The sequence below is a fragment of the Eretmochelys imbricata genome, chromosome 27 (assembly GCF_965152235.1).
Source record: "Eretmochelys imbricata isolate rEreImb1 chromosome 27, rEreImb1.hap1, whole genome shotgun sequence".
Taxonomy (NCBI): Eukaryota; Metazoa; Chordata; order Testudines; family Cheloniidae; genus Eretmochelys; species Eretmochelys imbricata.
Genome location: NC_135598.1, coordinates 11,963,980 through 11,980,950, shown reverse-complemented (window position 1 = coordinate 11,980,950; position 16,971 = coordinate 11,963,980). Strand labels below are relative to the sequence as shown.

Genomic DNA, 16,971 nt, shown 5'->3' with positions numbered 1-16,971 from the left:
TCAAGATCTGAAGCTCAGACTGTTGCAGACCAGCCAGAACCACCAGCCAGCTGGGAGAAGGACAACTCTCCACAAGATGCGGATGGGACAGCTCTGGAGGAAAGTCCCACTCCATTATAGCAACCCCCCCTCCCCAGTTTGATTGTTAAATTCCGAATCCTCAACAGAATCAGATGCAGAAGCAGAATCTCCACCCTGCCTGGGACAGCACTAGCCCAAGTTGAACCATCATCACAACAGCCACTAGTAATGATGATAAGAATACCTAGCGCTTATTCCTCCATAGATCTCAAGGCATTTTACCAAGGAAGTATCATTTTCCCTATTTTATAGATGGGGAAAAACTAAGTTACAGGAAGGTGAAGTGATTTGCCCAAGGTCACCCAGCAACACAGTGACAGAACTAGGAACAGAACCTCTTCTTTATCCACTACGCCGTCCTGCCTCCCCACTAACCGACTCCTTTGCTGGAAGTCTCAGCAGAGAGGGCAAGGATTGACTAGCTCTCTCAGAGAATCAATTCCCTTCTTATCCCTACTCGGAGGTGTTCTCTCCAGCATAATTAACCTTTGTAACTCACCGCTACAGCATATGATTGAAGTAAATAGTTTAGTAGGTTATGTATTTATATGAATAATAGCAGCATCTGCAGTGACACTAGCTTAGGTGAAAATTACAAAGGCCATCCCCATGTTTCAGGGCATAAACCAGAATACCAGCTAGGGGTCAGGAAGGAATTTTTTCTAGAGAATAGTGTTGCCTTTGTAGGTACATTAGGAGGTACGTGTGTGTATGGTAGGGGAGATGTCACTCCTTCCTCTGGAGCATTCAGCATTGTCCACTGGTTGGCAACCTAGACAGCATCCAGCACTAGTAACCTAGATGGACAATGAGTGCAGTAATTTCTAGGTTGTTAACCACTACTCTGCATCTGGAACTGGTGCTGCCATCCCCCCAGCAGACAATGCAATGAGAAAGCAAGCTGACTGCTCTGTGCAGGGGCATTTACCTCCATTGTCGGTCCGTTTCAGGGCTCCGTCTTTGTGGGGACACAGCTCGCATCTCTTGAAATCAAACAGAAACAATGAGGTTAGTATGGTTCCTGGTAAGGAATGGGGAACAGAGATGTTCTCATGTAGCACATGGCTGGATCATGTGGGATGATGTTTTCTTCACTGAGAGGAAGTGGTGTGTGGGGGGAGGATACTCGACAGCAGAGCCAGATATTGTCCTGTCTGCAATACCAAAGTGTTTGAAGCGTTGTAGCCGTGTTGGTCCTAAGACATGAGAGAGGCAAAGTGGTTGAGGTAATATCTTCTATTGGACCAATTTCTGTTGGTGGAAAGTATAAACTTTCTGAGCTACACAGAGCTCTTCTTCAGGTCTGGGGAAGGAAGTAGAGTGTCTGAATCACTCTGCTTCCTCCATCTGAGCTATTCGGCTTCCTGCCCCCAACGTGAAGAAGCGCTCTGCGTAGATCGGAAGTTTGTACCTTCCTCCACCAGAAGTTGGTCCAATAAAATGTTACTGCATCGACCTTATCTCTCTAATACCAGAGTGCTGCATTTACACCAGAGGGATCCAATGAGTGATTAAGAGCTCGGATCCTTAACTGGTGTAAATTGGTGTAGTTCAGTGGCTCTGAACCTTTCCAGACTCCTGTACCCCTTTCAGGAGTCTGCTTTGTCTTGCGTACTTCCAGGTTTCACCCCACTTAAAAACGACTTGCTTACAAAATCAGACATAAAAATACAGAAGTGTCACAGGCTGCTTGTATTGAAAAATTGCTGACTTTCTCATTTTTACCATATAATTATAAAATAAACCAACTGGAGTATAAATATTGTACATACATTTCAGTGTATAGTCATAGAGAGCAGTATAAATAAGTCACTGTATGAAATTTTAGTTTGTACTAATTTCGCTAGTGCTTTTTATGAAGCCTGTTGTAAAACTAGGCAAATATCTAGGTGAGTTGATGTACCTGCTGGAAGACCTCTGCGTACCCCCAGGGGTTGAGAACCACTAGTAGTTCCACTGATTTCAGTGGTACTATGGTGATTCACACAAGCTCAGGATCTAAGCCAGGGTCACTTTTCTATTTGCCTCATTGTGATAATACACTTGGTGGAAGGAAGCTAGCTCAGGGGATACAGAATCTTTCATTTCTAGGTCACTGGTCCAGCCTCGGTCAGTCGTGACTGAGGAGCAGATTTTTAAAGCTATTTAGGCACTGCTGTGGTCAGTGTTGCAACACCTAAATACCATCAGCTGTCAATGCAATCTTAGCTCCTAAGTGGTTCAATCCCTTTTGAAAAAGAGATTTAGACTCTTAAATCAGTTAGGCCTCGCTGCGCTGAGTGTGACGATGCCTGAAAGCCCTTTACAATTCTGGGCCCAAGAGTTATGAATGACCGTGTGAAATGAGCTTGGAGGGTTTTAGCTCAAAGATGGGCAAAGCATCCGCAGGAAACAATGAATTCAAAAAATCCTGCACCTTTTTCTGTCCATGGTTTATCAGGGACCAATTTTTTTACCTGTATTGGTTTTATGGGAAGATATTTCACACAATATGGGTTGGTCATAAAGTGCTCTCAGCAGCTACCGCTCCAAGTGTAAAATCCAGCACCATTCCCAACACACGAGTATTTATCACAAGTCTCCCGATGTTTGATGTTAACGTGCCAGATCCTGTAGTCATGGAATTACATTAAACTCCCAGCTTTCTTTCTTTCTTTCTTTCTTTCTTTCTTTCTTTTTTTTTTTTTTTAAGTAAATTTCTGGCCCTTGTGGTTGTGGAGAAACCAGGACTCAAGTAGCAGCAGGCAAACAAAAAGAACCCAAACATGTTTTCAAATCATCTCAGGATTTTTCAGCCAATCGCGTGATTTCGGCCTGGCTCGTTATTTCTGGATGCTTTGGGGCTGGCAGTGCTGGCAGGGGTATGCGGCCTTTGAGCAGGCCCTCTGCCCAGGGCCGGAGCTCACCCTGGCTGCAGGGTTCGGACTCGCCAGGATGCAGAGGCTGGTATTCCAAAGGGAGCCCCGCCCCAGCTCTCCTTCTGACCAATGGCTGGAGCGCCCCGCCGCCCACCTTTCGCCATCGTCCCTCAGCCGGTCAATGGGGGGCTGCAGTGGGCGAGGGTAGGATGCCTGGTGTGGAGAAGGGAAAGGGGCAGGCAGCCCCAGAGAGTGAGGAACTGGCCCCAGAGGCGGTGCGCTGTGGCGGTGAGGGGGGCTGGCCCCACTGAGAGAAATGGCCATGGCAGATGGGGAGAAGACGAGACCCAACTAACGCCGGACCCTCTCCACAGCACCGCCAGCCCCAGGACCATCCCTGCCTCACACCAGACTCCTGCTTCCCATCTCCACCAGCCTCTCCGGAAGCAGGAGAGGGAGCCCCACAACCAGGGAGGCCGCTGCAGCCAAAAGGGGCTGAGGAAATGCCCTCTGGCTGTGAGGGGAGGCAAGACCTGCCCAGACCCATCCAGCCCCCTGCAGTTCCAGCAAAGGAAGCAGCCAGGAGGGAACAGACAGAGACTGGCTCAATAACACACACCTGGCTGCCCTAATTAAAATGGTGGCAGGGGACAATGGAAGTGGAGACTATGGCCCTGGACAGAGGATCCACCCAGCACCTCACAGCAGATGGTGAGTCCCAGTATTAATTCTTTCCACACCTTTTTGTGTCGCTGGCTATTTGTATCTGGCTATTTGTGACAGGTGATGGCTCATCTGGTATTTTTCCTGCTCCCTGGTTGGATGACCCCAACCCACAATGAGCTTTCCAGATGTCTCTCAGTACTGGCGTGGCTTTTACAGCAAATGTGTGTTCCCAGGAGCGTGTCCGATGCTGGCACACTTGTGCCGCCAACCTCGCACTAATGTTTGCGGAAAGAGGCGGCAGGAGAAAAAAAAAATTTCCTCCCATGAAAAAATTAAGGGCAAACAAAATGTATTTTCTATTTTTGTTGACATTTTTTCTTGTACGTTTTGCAGGTTTGGGATGAAAAATCCAAACCCCGCAAATTTTCAATGAAAAACTGACCCTTTTTTGGCGAAAATGTCCATTTTGTCGAAAAAGCCATTTTCTGTCCCCCGCAAAAAAAGTTTCCATGGAAAATTTATGACCAGCTGTAATTATGGGGGCCATCAACGTGAGCTGGGTGGGTGGAGGGGCTAGTGGAATAAACGTTCCTGGATGTGGGGCCCTTGTTTGGGTTTGCTGTATGTTACAAGCTCTAGAGATTCCACTCCTCAGTGGGATAGTGTCCCGAGTTAGAAAAACCATCATCGCATTTAGCAACAAACAACTGCTCCTTTACTGGCATTCTCAGCAAAAACATCTGTAGCTGAAGGGGTCATGGAGACCCAACTCCTCTCTGCCCCCTGGAGGTAACCTCTTCTATAGGCTCGAGCTCTCTTGTACACTGGGGTGCGAGCCACTGTGCAGATGTGCTTCACGCTGCTGGGACACACACAATTTGCCCCAGGGCAGATTAGACCCATTTCAAAACAGTGGAAATCATACTGCACCTGCGCAAGCTTGTGTCTACAGGAGGGGTTTGCAACTGGGTAGCTGCACCAGGGCCTGATTCTGAATCGCCATGCACTTTGCATCAGTGCAAACTAGGTGTCTGAGCCTATCACTTCGATTTGATAATGTTTCACACCCACTTTGCTCCGGTGTCAGTGACTGCATGGCAATGGAGAATCAGACCCTTATGCTGCAATCATCTTGTAGTTGTGATTGAGCAGCAGCGAGCACCACAGGGGCCCCTGGTCTCTGATCTCTAGTGCAATACACATTAATATGTGTGTATAATATAAAAACAGCCTGAGAAATTTCTGGCCATGGGCAGAGTTTGGGAAGCTTCTGCTCTCCTGGCCTATGCTGTACTTGCTCTCTGGATAAATAAGAGACTCAAGTCTCATGGGTTGGCAAACCGGCAACTTTCACCAGTGCTAAATAATATTAAAAATAATAAGAAACGTGGGGGGAAATGGTAGAGTCCACCAGGAACTCAGCAGTCAGCCCCCCACCCCCTCGGCACAAGAATGAAAGACACTGGGTATTGGTCTGGTATATGAATACACTGCTTCTGACTGGGCTGGGATTGCCAGGGGGCACTGGAGAGCTGCTCCCATGATCTGCATGGAAACCCCAGCAAAGCCCAAAGAGAACAGAGTAAACTGCAGCCCTGTAATAAGAAATTTGCACTTGAAAAGGCCCCTACACTCTTCCCTCCAACCCTTAGATCAAAGTGTCTCTCCCACCATGCGATTAGCAAAGCTCTGATCATAACAAGAGGGGTTAACAGTCCCACACAAGACTTTTAATATTCCTGCTTCTAAAAGACAGCTAAAGCTGCCCTCCGGGCCACTGCAGCTTACTGGGCTTCCCAGACAATTTGATTACAAAGTGGAATAGGTTTTCAGTTGCTTACTGTAAGCACACTAATGTCCATAGCATCCTTTAGGGACCTGCGAATTTGAGGAGGGGTTCTGAGTAGGGATTAGCAGTTCTTCTTCCTTACGTTCAACCAACCTGGTCTCTAGTCTAGCCTCCTGGGTTCTCCTTCCAGCTCTGTGAAAGGAGCAGAGCCTAAAAGTTAGAGCAGGGGGGCCTAGAGGTTAGGACTCCTAGATTCTCATCTTAGTTCAGAGCAGGGAGCACAATCTAATGGTTAGAGCAGGGGACTGGGCATGAGGACTCCTGGATTCTCTTCCCAGCTCGAGGGAGTCTGGTCAGAGCAGCAGTATGGAATCATAAGATCTAGATTTTAAAACCCTGGGCAAGTCATATATTTCCCTGTGCTTTAGTGACCCCATTTGTAACATGAGGCTATAAATATTCATTCAGTTCATGTTTTTTGGGGAGGTAATGTTTAATCTTTATAAAGTGGTTTGAGATTCTCATATGGTGAGAGCTATGAAAGTGCAAAACCTTATTAGAGGCTGGCTGTTATTTCTCAAAAACAGCAAGTAGTCCAGTGGCACCTTAAAGACTAACAGATTTATTTGGGCATAAACTTCTGTGGGTAAAAACTTTGTTCTTTTACCCACAAAAGCTTATGCCCAAACAAATCTGTTAGTCTTTAAGGTGCCACCGGACTCCTTGTTGTTTTTGTGGATACAGACTAACACAGCTACCCCTTGATACTTGTTATTTCTCAGTGGAGTTCAGCTCAGAACCAATCACTGCAAGTGAGATATGGATGCCAATGGATCGTATCACTGGTTACTAAAAACATCTTGCACTTCTACTGCAGAATTTTGCAACCAAGGCTACCCAGGGGAAGATAATTTTCCTCTTAAAGAGGAGGAAACTAGGGCACAGCAAAGCCGCCAGCCTCTGGCAGTGCCAGGAACACAGCCCACGTCTTCTAGGTCTTAGTGTACTACCCAATCCACTGTGTTGTGGTATACAAGGCCACATAGTAAATAGCTAGCAGAGCTCAGCACAGAACTCACAAGAGCTGAGTCAGTCCCTCACTGATCACCAGATGCACAGCTTCCTACATCAAAGGACTGACTCTTTCTAGGTATTTACCCATCTGTGCATCTGCTGTTACGACTGCTAGCGTCTAACACACATAAGGTAAGAGATTTAGCTAGGCAGTCACCCCCTGCTCTTCTTAGGAAATAAGGTTATCACTGTCTGGTTATTATGGAGCCAGGACTGAATATCACATGAATGAACGGCATCACTGAAGCCCACTATGCATTGTCCAACAGATTTCACTGAGGGTGAGTTAAAAGAGGAACCACCTGCAGGGCCATTATTCTCCTGCTATCTTGAAGGTAGATTGAGGGGCATAGTCTCCTGCTGAAACATTACAGTCCTCGCCAGGCACACAGGTGAGGGCCCCCCCACAGGAGGACTTGCATGTGGATGTATATTATTTCAGCTGAGACACTGTTTGCATTGTAACTAACACAGCAGGGTGTCCTTCCCTCGCAGGGGCAAGGAGGAGGAGGAGGAGGAGGAGGAGGGGCGTGAAATCCAGATTACCGTTCCTGTCCTGACCCTCTGTTAGGAAACTATTTGCATGAGATAAAACCACCTTCAGGCACATTCCATACTCTTTACCACAGTGTATATAAAAGCAGTATTTCCCAATGGTTAGAGAAGCAGGGCGGGGTCTGGGAGTCAAGGTCTTGTTTGCAGTCCTGGTTCCAACAGGGGGTGGGATCTAGTGGTTAGAGTTGGGGTCTGCAAGCTAGGAGACATGGGTTCTCTTCCTAACTCTTCCACTTACTACTTTGCAGTGTAGACAAGCCCTTAGCTTGAGCTCTTTGCCAACTCGCTTCAATTCTGTGTGCCCACCTGTGAAACAGCTATAATATTGCCAGGACCCCTACAATCCCCAGCTGAGATTGGGGACCCTACTGTGATAGGTGCTGCACAGGTACATAGCAAGGGTTTGTCTACATTAGTTTAACTAAAGCAGTGATTTAAAAGAATGTAGCTAAATCAGTGCAAAAGGCTGCGTGGGCACTCTTAAACCTGGCTTATATTGATTCTGGCCTTGTCAACACAAGATTGGTTTGATTTAAATCAAGCAGGGAATTTCAAAGGGAGTTAGGCACTCAAATCATATTAAACTTCAATAGGAGGAAGAACATTTGAAGGACTTGGCTAAGGTTATCAGCAGAGCTGGGGTGAGAACCCACATCTCCTGAGTTCCACTTCCCACCCCACTGGACCATTCCTGGGGAGTAAAAGGGGAACAGAATTATCTAGTCAGTGTAAAGACAGGTGTGACTTGTACTCACCACCCTGGCGGCTCTCTCTTGAGATTCACATTTTCGGCAGAACCAGGGTCCGGTGGGAACCTGGACGATTCCGTAGCAAGCTGTGAGGGGGAAGCAGGAGAAAATTAATTTGGCTTTTTCATTGTTTGTTTAAATTATTCAGATTCATACACAAACAAAAAAAGCAGGGGGGGGGGGCTGCCTCTCCAAAGCTATAGGCAGGCAGACTTAAATTACAAGAGCAAAAATTAAAATTAAACAGCAGCTTATCCTCCCAACTCCCACCACCAGAAAACACAATACACCCACCTCTCTCTCCCACCCCCACAAATCTGTTGGAGAACATCCTCTGGCTCTGGTCAGACCTGCAGACCCTAGTGCATTGTAAAACAAGAGTCAGTCTGAAGGCCCAAAGGGACCATTAGATCATCTAATTCTAGTCTGACCTGCAGCATAACACAGGCTGTGGAGTTTCACCCTGTAAACACAGGCACAAGGCAGCAAACTGACTTGCCTTACTAGCAGAGTGGGGAATAAAACCCAGGATTGTCTGGCTCTCAAGCCTAAGGCCTTGCCACAGGACCACAGCAGCTGTCTTGCATGCAGTTAGCTCTAGGCTGCAGAGGAGGGTTTTAAAGGTAGGGAACATTCTCCTTCGATCCACAACTGGGGCCAGATCTTCCGCTGAGCTCAGCACTTGAATAAGGGACCAACTTTTCCAAAGTACTCAGCAGTTCCACTGTGACACTTCGGGCCAGACTTTCAGAAGAGGTCAGCACCCAACATACAGAAAGCTTCTGAAAAATCTGGCCTGAATGAGAGCTGAGCTCATTGGAAAATCTGGCCTAAATGGAGTGGAGAGATGACTCCCACAATCCCCAGTCAATTTCAAATCCACCAGGTTCTGCTTTATTTAGATTTAAAATAATTAAAAAGACTCCTATCCAAGGCTCTAGGGGTGCCCTAACCATCATTAATAATACAGTAAAATTATAGCAGCATTAAAGCAATCGTTTCACCAGGAACTTTGCCAGCCAGACAACTATAGAATCTCTTTTCCATCTCTTCATCACCGTGAAGCATACCCTTAGCCCTCTCCAAAAACCCTGTGAAAGAGATGCTTTTTTCAGCATGCCAGGAAGGTCACCAAATCTGGGCTATTTTGGACCAATGTGGGGAACAAGCTCCACTTTAATGTAACAGCCTCCAGCTAGCATCCAGGAAATCTTCATATTTTACCCTGCTCTTATCAAAATCTTCCCCTCTCTTTGCTCTCCCAGCATGACTGATGGTCTCCAGCTCCCTCTGTGTGAACAGAAGCTCTCTCCTTTATAATCAGCCTGTTTCCCTTCTGCCATGGGGCAATCCAACATCCTGGCCATTATAACCCTTTCCAAGGACTGGCAATGTCACTTGAGGATGCCCTACCTCCTTCAACAACAGTGCCTCTCTCTAATCCATCAAGGGATGTACTTGTTGGATTTTAAGAGAGTGTTGCTGACTCTGGAAGGATGCATGTGGGTTTAAAGCAACAGAAGCAAAGAGAAGACGGGTATGGTCATTCCTGCTTCAACTAGGATGTAGGGACCCGTCAGCAAAGAACAAATTACATCCTCCTTACTCAACCTTCAAAGCTGAGCTGACAATTGGAATGGAGTCCCCATCATTGAAACTGGGTTGGACAAAGCATCTGAAAATATAATGCCGGAAGCACTCATGTAATGTTCCTTGGGGATAAGATGGGACAGGACCACAATAAGTTTTTGCCATTTCTCTAATGGCTGAGATTTTATGTGAGCTGGGGTGGGGAAATGGGGGTGGTGGAGTTAAACTGAAAGGGCTGGCTCACTCCAGGGTGAGCCAAGGCATACACATAAGAAAATAGAAACTATATAAAAGCAATGACAGAGGAGTGCCTTGGGTCCATCTTTAGCAATAAGCTTACGGCCAGAGGCAAGCACTCAGCTGAACACGTTATTAGTTTCCCTGCCTGTTGCTTGAACAAGAAGAGAGAAAGAAAGAAAATATAAACTGTACATGGACCAGAGTTGAAAATGTTCTTAATTTGCATTTTTATGACACTTTTGTTGAAAAATGTAATTTTGAGTTACAAATGGGACAATGTTTTAAGGAAAATTGTCACCAAAAATTGCATTCCGTTTTTTGACCAGCTCTAATGTGAAGTTTTAAAGTAAGGTCATTTTTGGCTCTATTTTATTCATGCAGTCAAAAGCTAAATACAGTTTACCTTTGCGCACAAAGCACAAAGAGATAAATTAACAAAGCAACTCTATTTGGAAGAGAAAATTTAAAGTATGCCAAAATCATATCCAAATGCCATGGTCACAGGTAGTATAGTAAGGGAGGGTGACAAGGTTTCTGGATATCAAATAGGATGTCCCTTAAAATTATTATAACCTGAAGGAGGCAAGTCTTCCAAGTCTAAATATCTAGGTTGTATGATACTTTATACACTACTTGACGACTCAGACTTTTATAAACTCAAAAGTGGTTTCGTAGGCCCTGCCAAAACAATGTTTTCTGCCTGCTCTGCTGTCTCTGCAGCAAGTAGTAAACGTATAAAGTCCCAGTATCATTGCATTGGCTTGTAAACAAAGACATTTCAGAATCATAAAGCACTGTAAAAGTGGGAACTGTCCTAGTTACCAATTAAAAGCATATGTGTTAATATTCAGGATGGGGGTGGGGGGGAGGAGAAAGGCATAGATGCCAATGCCCAATAATCAGTAGAGAAGAAAAATATCCTCAAGTTTCTGGTATTACAAAAATAGGAAGTAGAAGAGTGACACCAATGACATTAAAACAACAAGCCAGTGTCATTTCAGAGTGACCAGCTACATGCTAACAGATCATTACAGGCATCCTGGAATAAACTCTTTTATGACAGGAGACACTGCATCTGTTTGTGAAGAGAATTCCCCTGCAAGCTCTGCTTCTTCTGTTTAACTTCCCCTTGCTCGCCTGGTTGCAAATGACCTCTTATTACAGGTGTGAGCATGGCGTATAAGCCACAGAAGAATGCCCAACCACCCAGTCACAGAAACCTGTATAAGAAAGTCTAGAAAGAAAGAGAACAAGAGAGAAAGAAATATTGGGGTACAATAGATAGATATTGGCTTATGTATGATAATGATGGATATTGGCTTATGTATGATAAAGAGAAACCAGGTGGGTGAGGTAATATCTTTTACTGGACCAACTTCTGTTGGTGAGAGGGACAAGCTTTAGGGCTTACACAGAGCTCTTCTTCAGGTCTGGGAAAGGTACTGAGAGTATCACAGCTAAATACCAGGTGGAACAGATAAGGAGTTAACACATGTTGCAAGAGACCATTCAAGGTGAAGAGGGCAGTCATCACCTCTGATGTCATAGAATCATTGAATCATAGAATATCAGGGTTGGAAGGGACCTCAGGAGGTCATCTCGTCCAACCCCTGCCCAGAGCAGGACCAGTCCCCAACTAAATCATCCCAGGCAGGGCTTTGTCAAGCCTGACCTTAAAAACTTCTAAGGAAGGAGATTCTACCACCTCCCTAGGTAACACAGTCTAGTGTTTCACCACCCTCCTAGTGAAAAAGTTTTTCCTAATATCCAACCTAAACCTCCCCCAAAGGACAAAGGAGGCTTAGTGGGTTACAGATTGTTGTTATGAGCCATAGATCTGGTGTCTTTATTAAGTCCATGATTTTTGGTGTCTAGCAGAGTTACGAATTTAAGTTCCCAGGCTTGGCTTTTGAAAGTGTTGAGCAGATTTCCTTTCAGGAGGACTCAGAGCTCAGATACAAAGTGATCACTTGGGAGAAGTGTTTGCCCGAGGGTGAAAGGCTGTTTTTGTCTTTTTTTTTATTATTTTGAGGTATGAGTTCATTGGAGAGTGTAGTGATTGTCTGGTTTCACTCACCTCCTTGTTATTGGGGCAGTTAGAGCAATACACTGGATAGATAGATAGATAGATAGATAGATAGATAGATAGATACTGGCTTATGTATGATGATGACAGACAGACACCAAGTGAGACCAGGATACTTTCTATTATTAAACAAAAATCACATGATAATCTTATGCTTCTTCAGCTTTTCACCATCTCCCCTTCTGCTGGACTTCCACTAAGAAGCTATTTCCCACAGATCTGAGGAGGGCAACATTTCCAGCTCGTGTGTGTGCTGCCCTTTATGTAAAGTCATTTACAAATGCTTGTAATCCTTACTGGGGGGTGGGGGGGCGGGATAAGTGGGGCTGCCTCCCCCTGCAGGACCCAGCCTGTGAGAGGGTCCCGGTGCTGCCCCTCGAAAGGGTTAACTCAGCCCGGAGAGGCATTAATAACCCAGCCATGTGCAGCAGGGAGCAGAAGAAACACTTGCCAGGAGAGGTCTTTTAACCCCCTTCGCAATCCTGCGGCCCGCCCGCCCCCACGTTAATAATTTGCCAAAGCAGCCAGCCCCGGTGCCTTTCCCTGCCTTTCTGTCACCTCTGCAAACCCCTGCCCCGCCTCCAGAGTGGGGGTCTGCACCTCCCGTCAGATCCCCCCCCCCCCCCACACAGACACTTTCCCTAAAGATCTTGTCCCCACAGATGTCCCCCCGGGCCCCTACTAATAAACACACAGTCCTCCGGGAGGAAGCCGGGGAAACGCAGCCAGAGGTCCCTGCTCTCTGCGAAGGACTCCCAGAGTTTACCCCGCTCCTAATAATAACAACAGCGAATAGTAAACAACCGGGAGGCTCCCGTTTGTGTGGTGTGTTGCTTTGGCGAACCCCCTTCTGCAGACCCTCCCAAAAAAACAGCACCCGGGGCTAAGAACCCACTCCCCACTTAGCGCCCCCCCCAACCAAAAATAACCCCACCCCACCCCTGCACTCCCACCCCAGTGTAGACACACACCAGGGTCCCCAAACCGCTGTTACTCCTGCCCCCCTGCTCCGCCCCCTGGGCATAGTCCCCGACATCGCAGCAGGGCCCATGAACAATACCGTTATTTTGAACAATAGGGATAAAACAAAGCCCCCCCGTACACACACATACACCCCCATTTTTTCTCCCCCACCCCTTCCTCCCCCGCTCGGGATGGCTCAGAGCTTCCCATCGCTGTTCTGTGCCTGGACAGGCCGGGGTGGGAGGGGGGCGGGGATCTGGGGGTTTTCTCCCCCCCCCTCTTCTCCCCACACCCTTTCCGCTCCCCACAAGCACAGCCCGGCGCTGGGGAGAGGGGTCTTCCCCTCCCTGCCTTACCTTGATGCACAGCCACGTTGCAACCGTGTCCATCGCAATAGACCAGCGGGTTCTCTGCCCATCCTCTCTCGTCAGAACAAACACAGCAGCCTCCCACCATCTCCTTCATACTTCCATGAGGGCTTCCTTTTTTCCACCCCTCCTCCTGCTAGGGACACACGCCTCCTCCTCCGTGCGTTGCCCCCTTCTTGCAAAGCTGCCTTTCACACGCTTTCCACAGGCGGGGACAGGGGTCTGGGACCCCCAGTGCAAACCCACATTGTTCCTGCCAGGAGACAATCAAGCAGAGCCAGGCGCTGGCTAAGGGCTCAGGCAGGCGCTGGAGGGTGGCACATTCCCATCCACACACACACACACACACACACACATACAAGCTCTCCTGTCTATACAGCAATCATGGCTACGTAGAAGCTGTGTAAAATCTTAGGTTCAGGGACTGCCGCCTGACTGGGTAGGGAGCTTTTTTCTTCTTCTTCTTCTTCTTCTTCTTCTTCTTCTCCCCTCCTTCCTCCCTTTAGCTTCTTTCCCCTTGGAAACTGATCAGGAATCTAAGTGTGCATCCGTTCGTGTGTGCAAAACGCGGGATGCTTGCCCACCCCAGTCAGCTCGGATATCTCCGGAGTGATCAGCTAGGACCGTTCCCCAAATCCTATTATCTATACAATTCCTTCTTGACAGATAGGGGCACGGCCAGCGCCACCGTCTGGCATGCATTGGCTCCTAAAAAACTAAAATAATTATTTGTTAACCCATTGGCACCTGCTAGAAAAAGCATCTTGCCAGGGGAACAGGGAGGAAAATGGCCCCCTTGGAGTTTCACATCCATTGTGTAAGGATAACCTGACGTTAAACAGTAAAGCTGTAGCTGGAAAAGCATATTGTAAGGAGCACAATTAGAGTACACTGGGTTAGATTATTAGGACATTAATCAGAGTTACCAGCACCAGAGTTAGGAACTGACCAGTCGATCACACACCTCTTTTGGAACCAGAAGGACATAATCAGGCAGCAGCAGAGACGAAAAAAGGAGAAGGAAATACAGTACAGCACTGAGTTAAACCTAAACTACTAAAAATAAATAAAGGGAAAGCAGCATTTTTCCTCTGCATAATAAAGTTTCAAAGCTGTATTAAGTCAATGTTCGGTTGTAAACTTTTGAAAGAACAACCATAATGTTTTGTTCAGAGTTAGGAACTTTTCAGAGTTACAAACTACCTCCGTTCCTAGGGGGTTCGTAACTCTGAGGTTCTACTGTATATTTCAATAGCACCTGGAGGTGCAAATTAAGAGCAGGGCTCCACTGTGTACAAACCTACAGTGAAAGACAGCAACTGCCCATAAAATATTACAGTTTACATAGTCAAAGGGTGGGGAAGAAACTGACAACAGGAATAACTTGCCATAGTCATATAGCAGGTCAAAACCAGGTCTCAAGATGCCCAACCCAGTGCCCCATGCACTAGGCCGCACTGTCTGTCCCAGAGAGTAAAGCCCTAAAAAGTAGACTGGACTAAGCAATAGAAAAAAGTAGAGCGTAGGGACAGTCCTGCACTGGTTTAGGAGGGGCCTAGTAGGTGTCCTTTTAAATTGCTCAATTCTATTCCTGTACTAGTAGTAGGTGTTGCATAAGAGGTCAGAGTTGGCTGAGGAACAGAAGAGGGCAACCTCAATAAAAAGAGGATTTTAAAGTTGGGTCGTTGACATTAAACATACTTCCCTTCCTGTAAATCTCTGTTGTTCTTGTTGTTTTGTTTTTAAACGAAATCATGTAAAGAATAAGAGAATGCTGCCTCTTGGATAGACGCTTAACAAGGAAATCACTGAACCACACGGGATCTTTGCTTGTTATTTAGTCTTTGGTTGGTTGCTGAGCCATAAGGATGGATAATCTTGAAAAGTCAGCAACTTCAGAGAAAAAAAATAAACACTTTATCTCAAGTCCCACAAAGATAGACACACCTAAAAACTTTTGCAGCCTGTTATGCAAACTTGAGTGGCTAGGAGGTCAGCTATTGTTCTGAAGTCAGTCCAGGGAACCGCTGACATTACTGAGAAAAATAGCCAATATGAAATGCAACACAGTGATCCTAATATCCCTCTCACTTACACCTGTATCACTCCATTGATTCCACAAGAAGTATTCCTGATACACAGCGCCACAAATCAAGAGCAATATCTTTTAAACGGTCAACTTTCTTTTTCTGTGCAAACATAGTATTCCCCTTAGAATAGATGATCTGTAAAAGACCTGTATATCCCTTCATACTGTGCCTTTAAAAAAATATTCACATCAGACAGCGGAGAGGAAACCTTTTCCAACAGCCCTAATAATCACCAGTTTAGCATCCTTTATATTGCACCTGTTCAAGCGTTACATCAAGGGGCTGGAAGGCAGACAGTTCCCCTAGAAGTTGCCTGCTGGGCTGCTGTCTTCCTTTTATTACATTCTTTTGAGAGTCACAGGAGCAGACAATATGTTTGCCACATTGCTGGAAATTCACTGAGCCTTAGCTCACTTTTCTAGGAAGGTTTTTTTCCCCTCTTTCCTTTTATCTATTGTATTATGAATTTGTTTAAAAGGGAAAAAATCTGGACGGTTGCCTTTATAACCTGATGGAGACCTTTATAATTCAAGGAAATAGGGTAAAATGCAAAACATCCCCAGTTGCTTGATGGTTTTGGTTCCAGTTGGCCATGCGAGTAGGCACTTGGACTTGAACTGCAAATTTGCCTTTAAGGGATTAAGTTCCAATTTACATAACTAATCCCTGTGGTGGGGAAAGGATAGGCCAGGGAAGAAACAGCATATCTGCGTCTTGAGCAAAATCAGGAGAAAACTGCAGCCATAAAAACTGAGGCCTGAAAATGTTTCATTTATATTGTGCATTTTCTATTTCCTATGATTTTTAAAATGTGGTTGTGCTTAGAAAGGGGGCTAGGTAAAAATGGCATATACAGGCACAAGAGAGCAGGGTAGCGAAGTCATAACTGCTGATGTGAGTTACAAAAATGAATTGTTATAACTGTTAGCTCTGCAGAAGAGGAAGCCAGATTCTATTCTGGCTCAGGCATCATGAATAGAATTGTTCACTAAGTTCCAATTGCAGAGTCATTTGTACTGGTGGTCATGATCCCAGCTTGACTTGCAGAATGTACTTGGAGTTTGAAAGTAGTTACATAGAAAATAATTTTGCTTGTAGACTGACTGACTTCATCATGGAAGCCATAAAGATACAATGAGCATGGCACCTTACGAGGCCGTAGTTTCAGAGTCACTATTCAGAATATAACTGCACGTTAGTATCGTTTTTCAGATTGCGCACACTGCAGCTACTTCATTTTAAAATATAAATAAATAAAATAAAAATGGGAAAAAACTTACACAAGAATCAAAGTTTCTTATACATGATTGTAAATTATACTGAATGCTCCAAGAGAACATAAAGCTATGTCTAGATTAACAAAAATGCTTGAATTTAGGTCAGGCTTAGCTAATGGCCTATGTGACATTGCAAAGTGTTAGAGCAAGGATGTATGGGGCTTCATGTATTTAGTGAGTTGTAATGATTAGACTCACCTAGCTGCATGGCAGCTTAGTCTTTTCTTCCACCTCGTCTTCTAAAGCTCTTCCTTATATCCAGCTTTGCAACTAGTACCTGCTGCCTTCACCATTCCACTATGGGGAATGGAGGCTGGTAAAACTAGCCCATGAAAGTGCCATTCAGAGTTCAGAGCCAATGATAAGGATGTATCATAATGCATCTGATTTCAAACAGGGCAGGACTTGCCCACTCTTGGGAAAGAAAATCTGTGCCCTGTTTAGAGAAAATGCATTTTCAAAGTAGCTCCTTCTGTCTGAAATTTTGCCTACTTCCCCAGATGGAAGGGAGCCCTTGGATTTTAAATGGAAGTGTAATAATCCCCAGACATGACAGAATCCAGGAACTACCACTTCAAAGCATGA

General features: G+C 45.8%; 1 protein-coding gene across 3 annotated transcripts in view; it reads right to left on the bottom strand.

Moving 5' to 3' along the window:
- The window catches only part of MLLT6 (MLLT6, PHD finger containing), a 67,195-nt gene extending 53,822 nt beyond the window's left edge, over positions 1-13,373 (bottom strand). For all 3 annotated transcript variants that reach the window (XM_077806184.1, XM_077806186.1, XM_077806185.1), the window contains exons 1-3: positions 13,008-13,373; positions 7,779-7,858; positions 1,010-1,064 (exon numbers count right to left, since the gene is read on the bottom strand). In XM_077806184.1, coding sequence (XP_077662310.1) covers positions 1,010-1,064; positions 7,779-7,858; positions 13,008-13,116 — 244 coding nt within the window. In that variant the 5' untranslated portion in view covers positions 13,117-13,373. The remainder of the gene's footprint in view (positions 1-1,009; positions 1,065-7,778; positions 7,859-13,007) is intronic.
- Between the last annotated feature and the right edge of the window lie 3,598 nt (positions 13,374-16,971).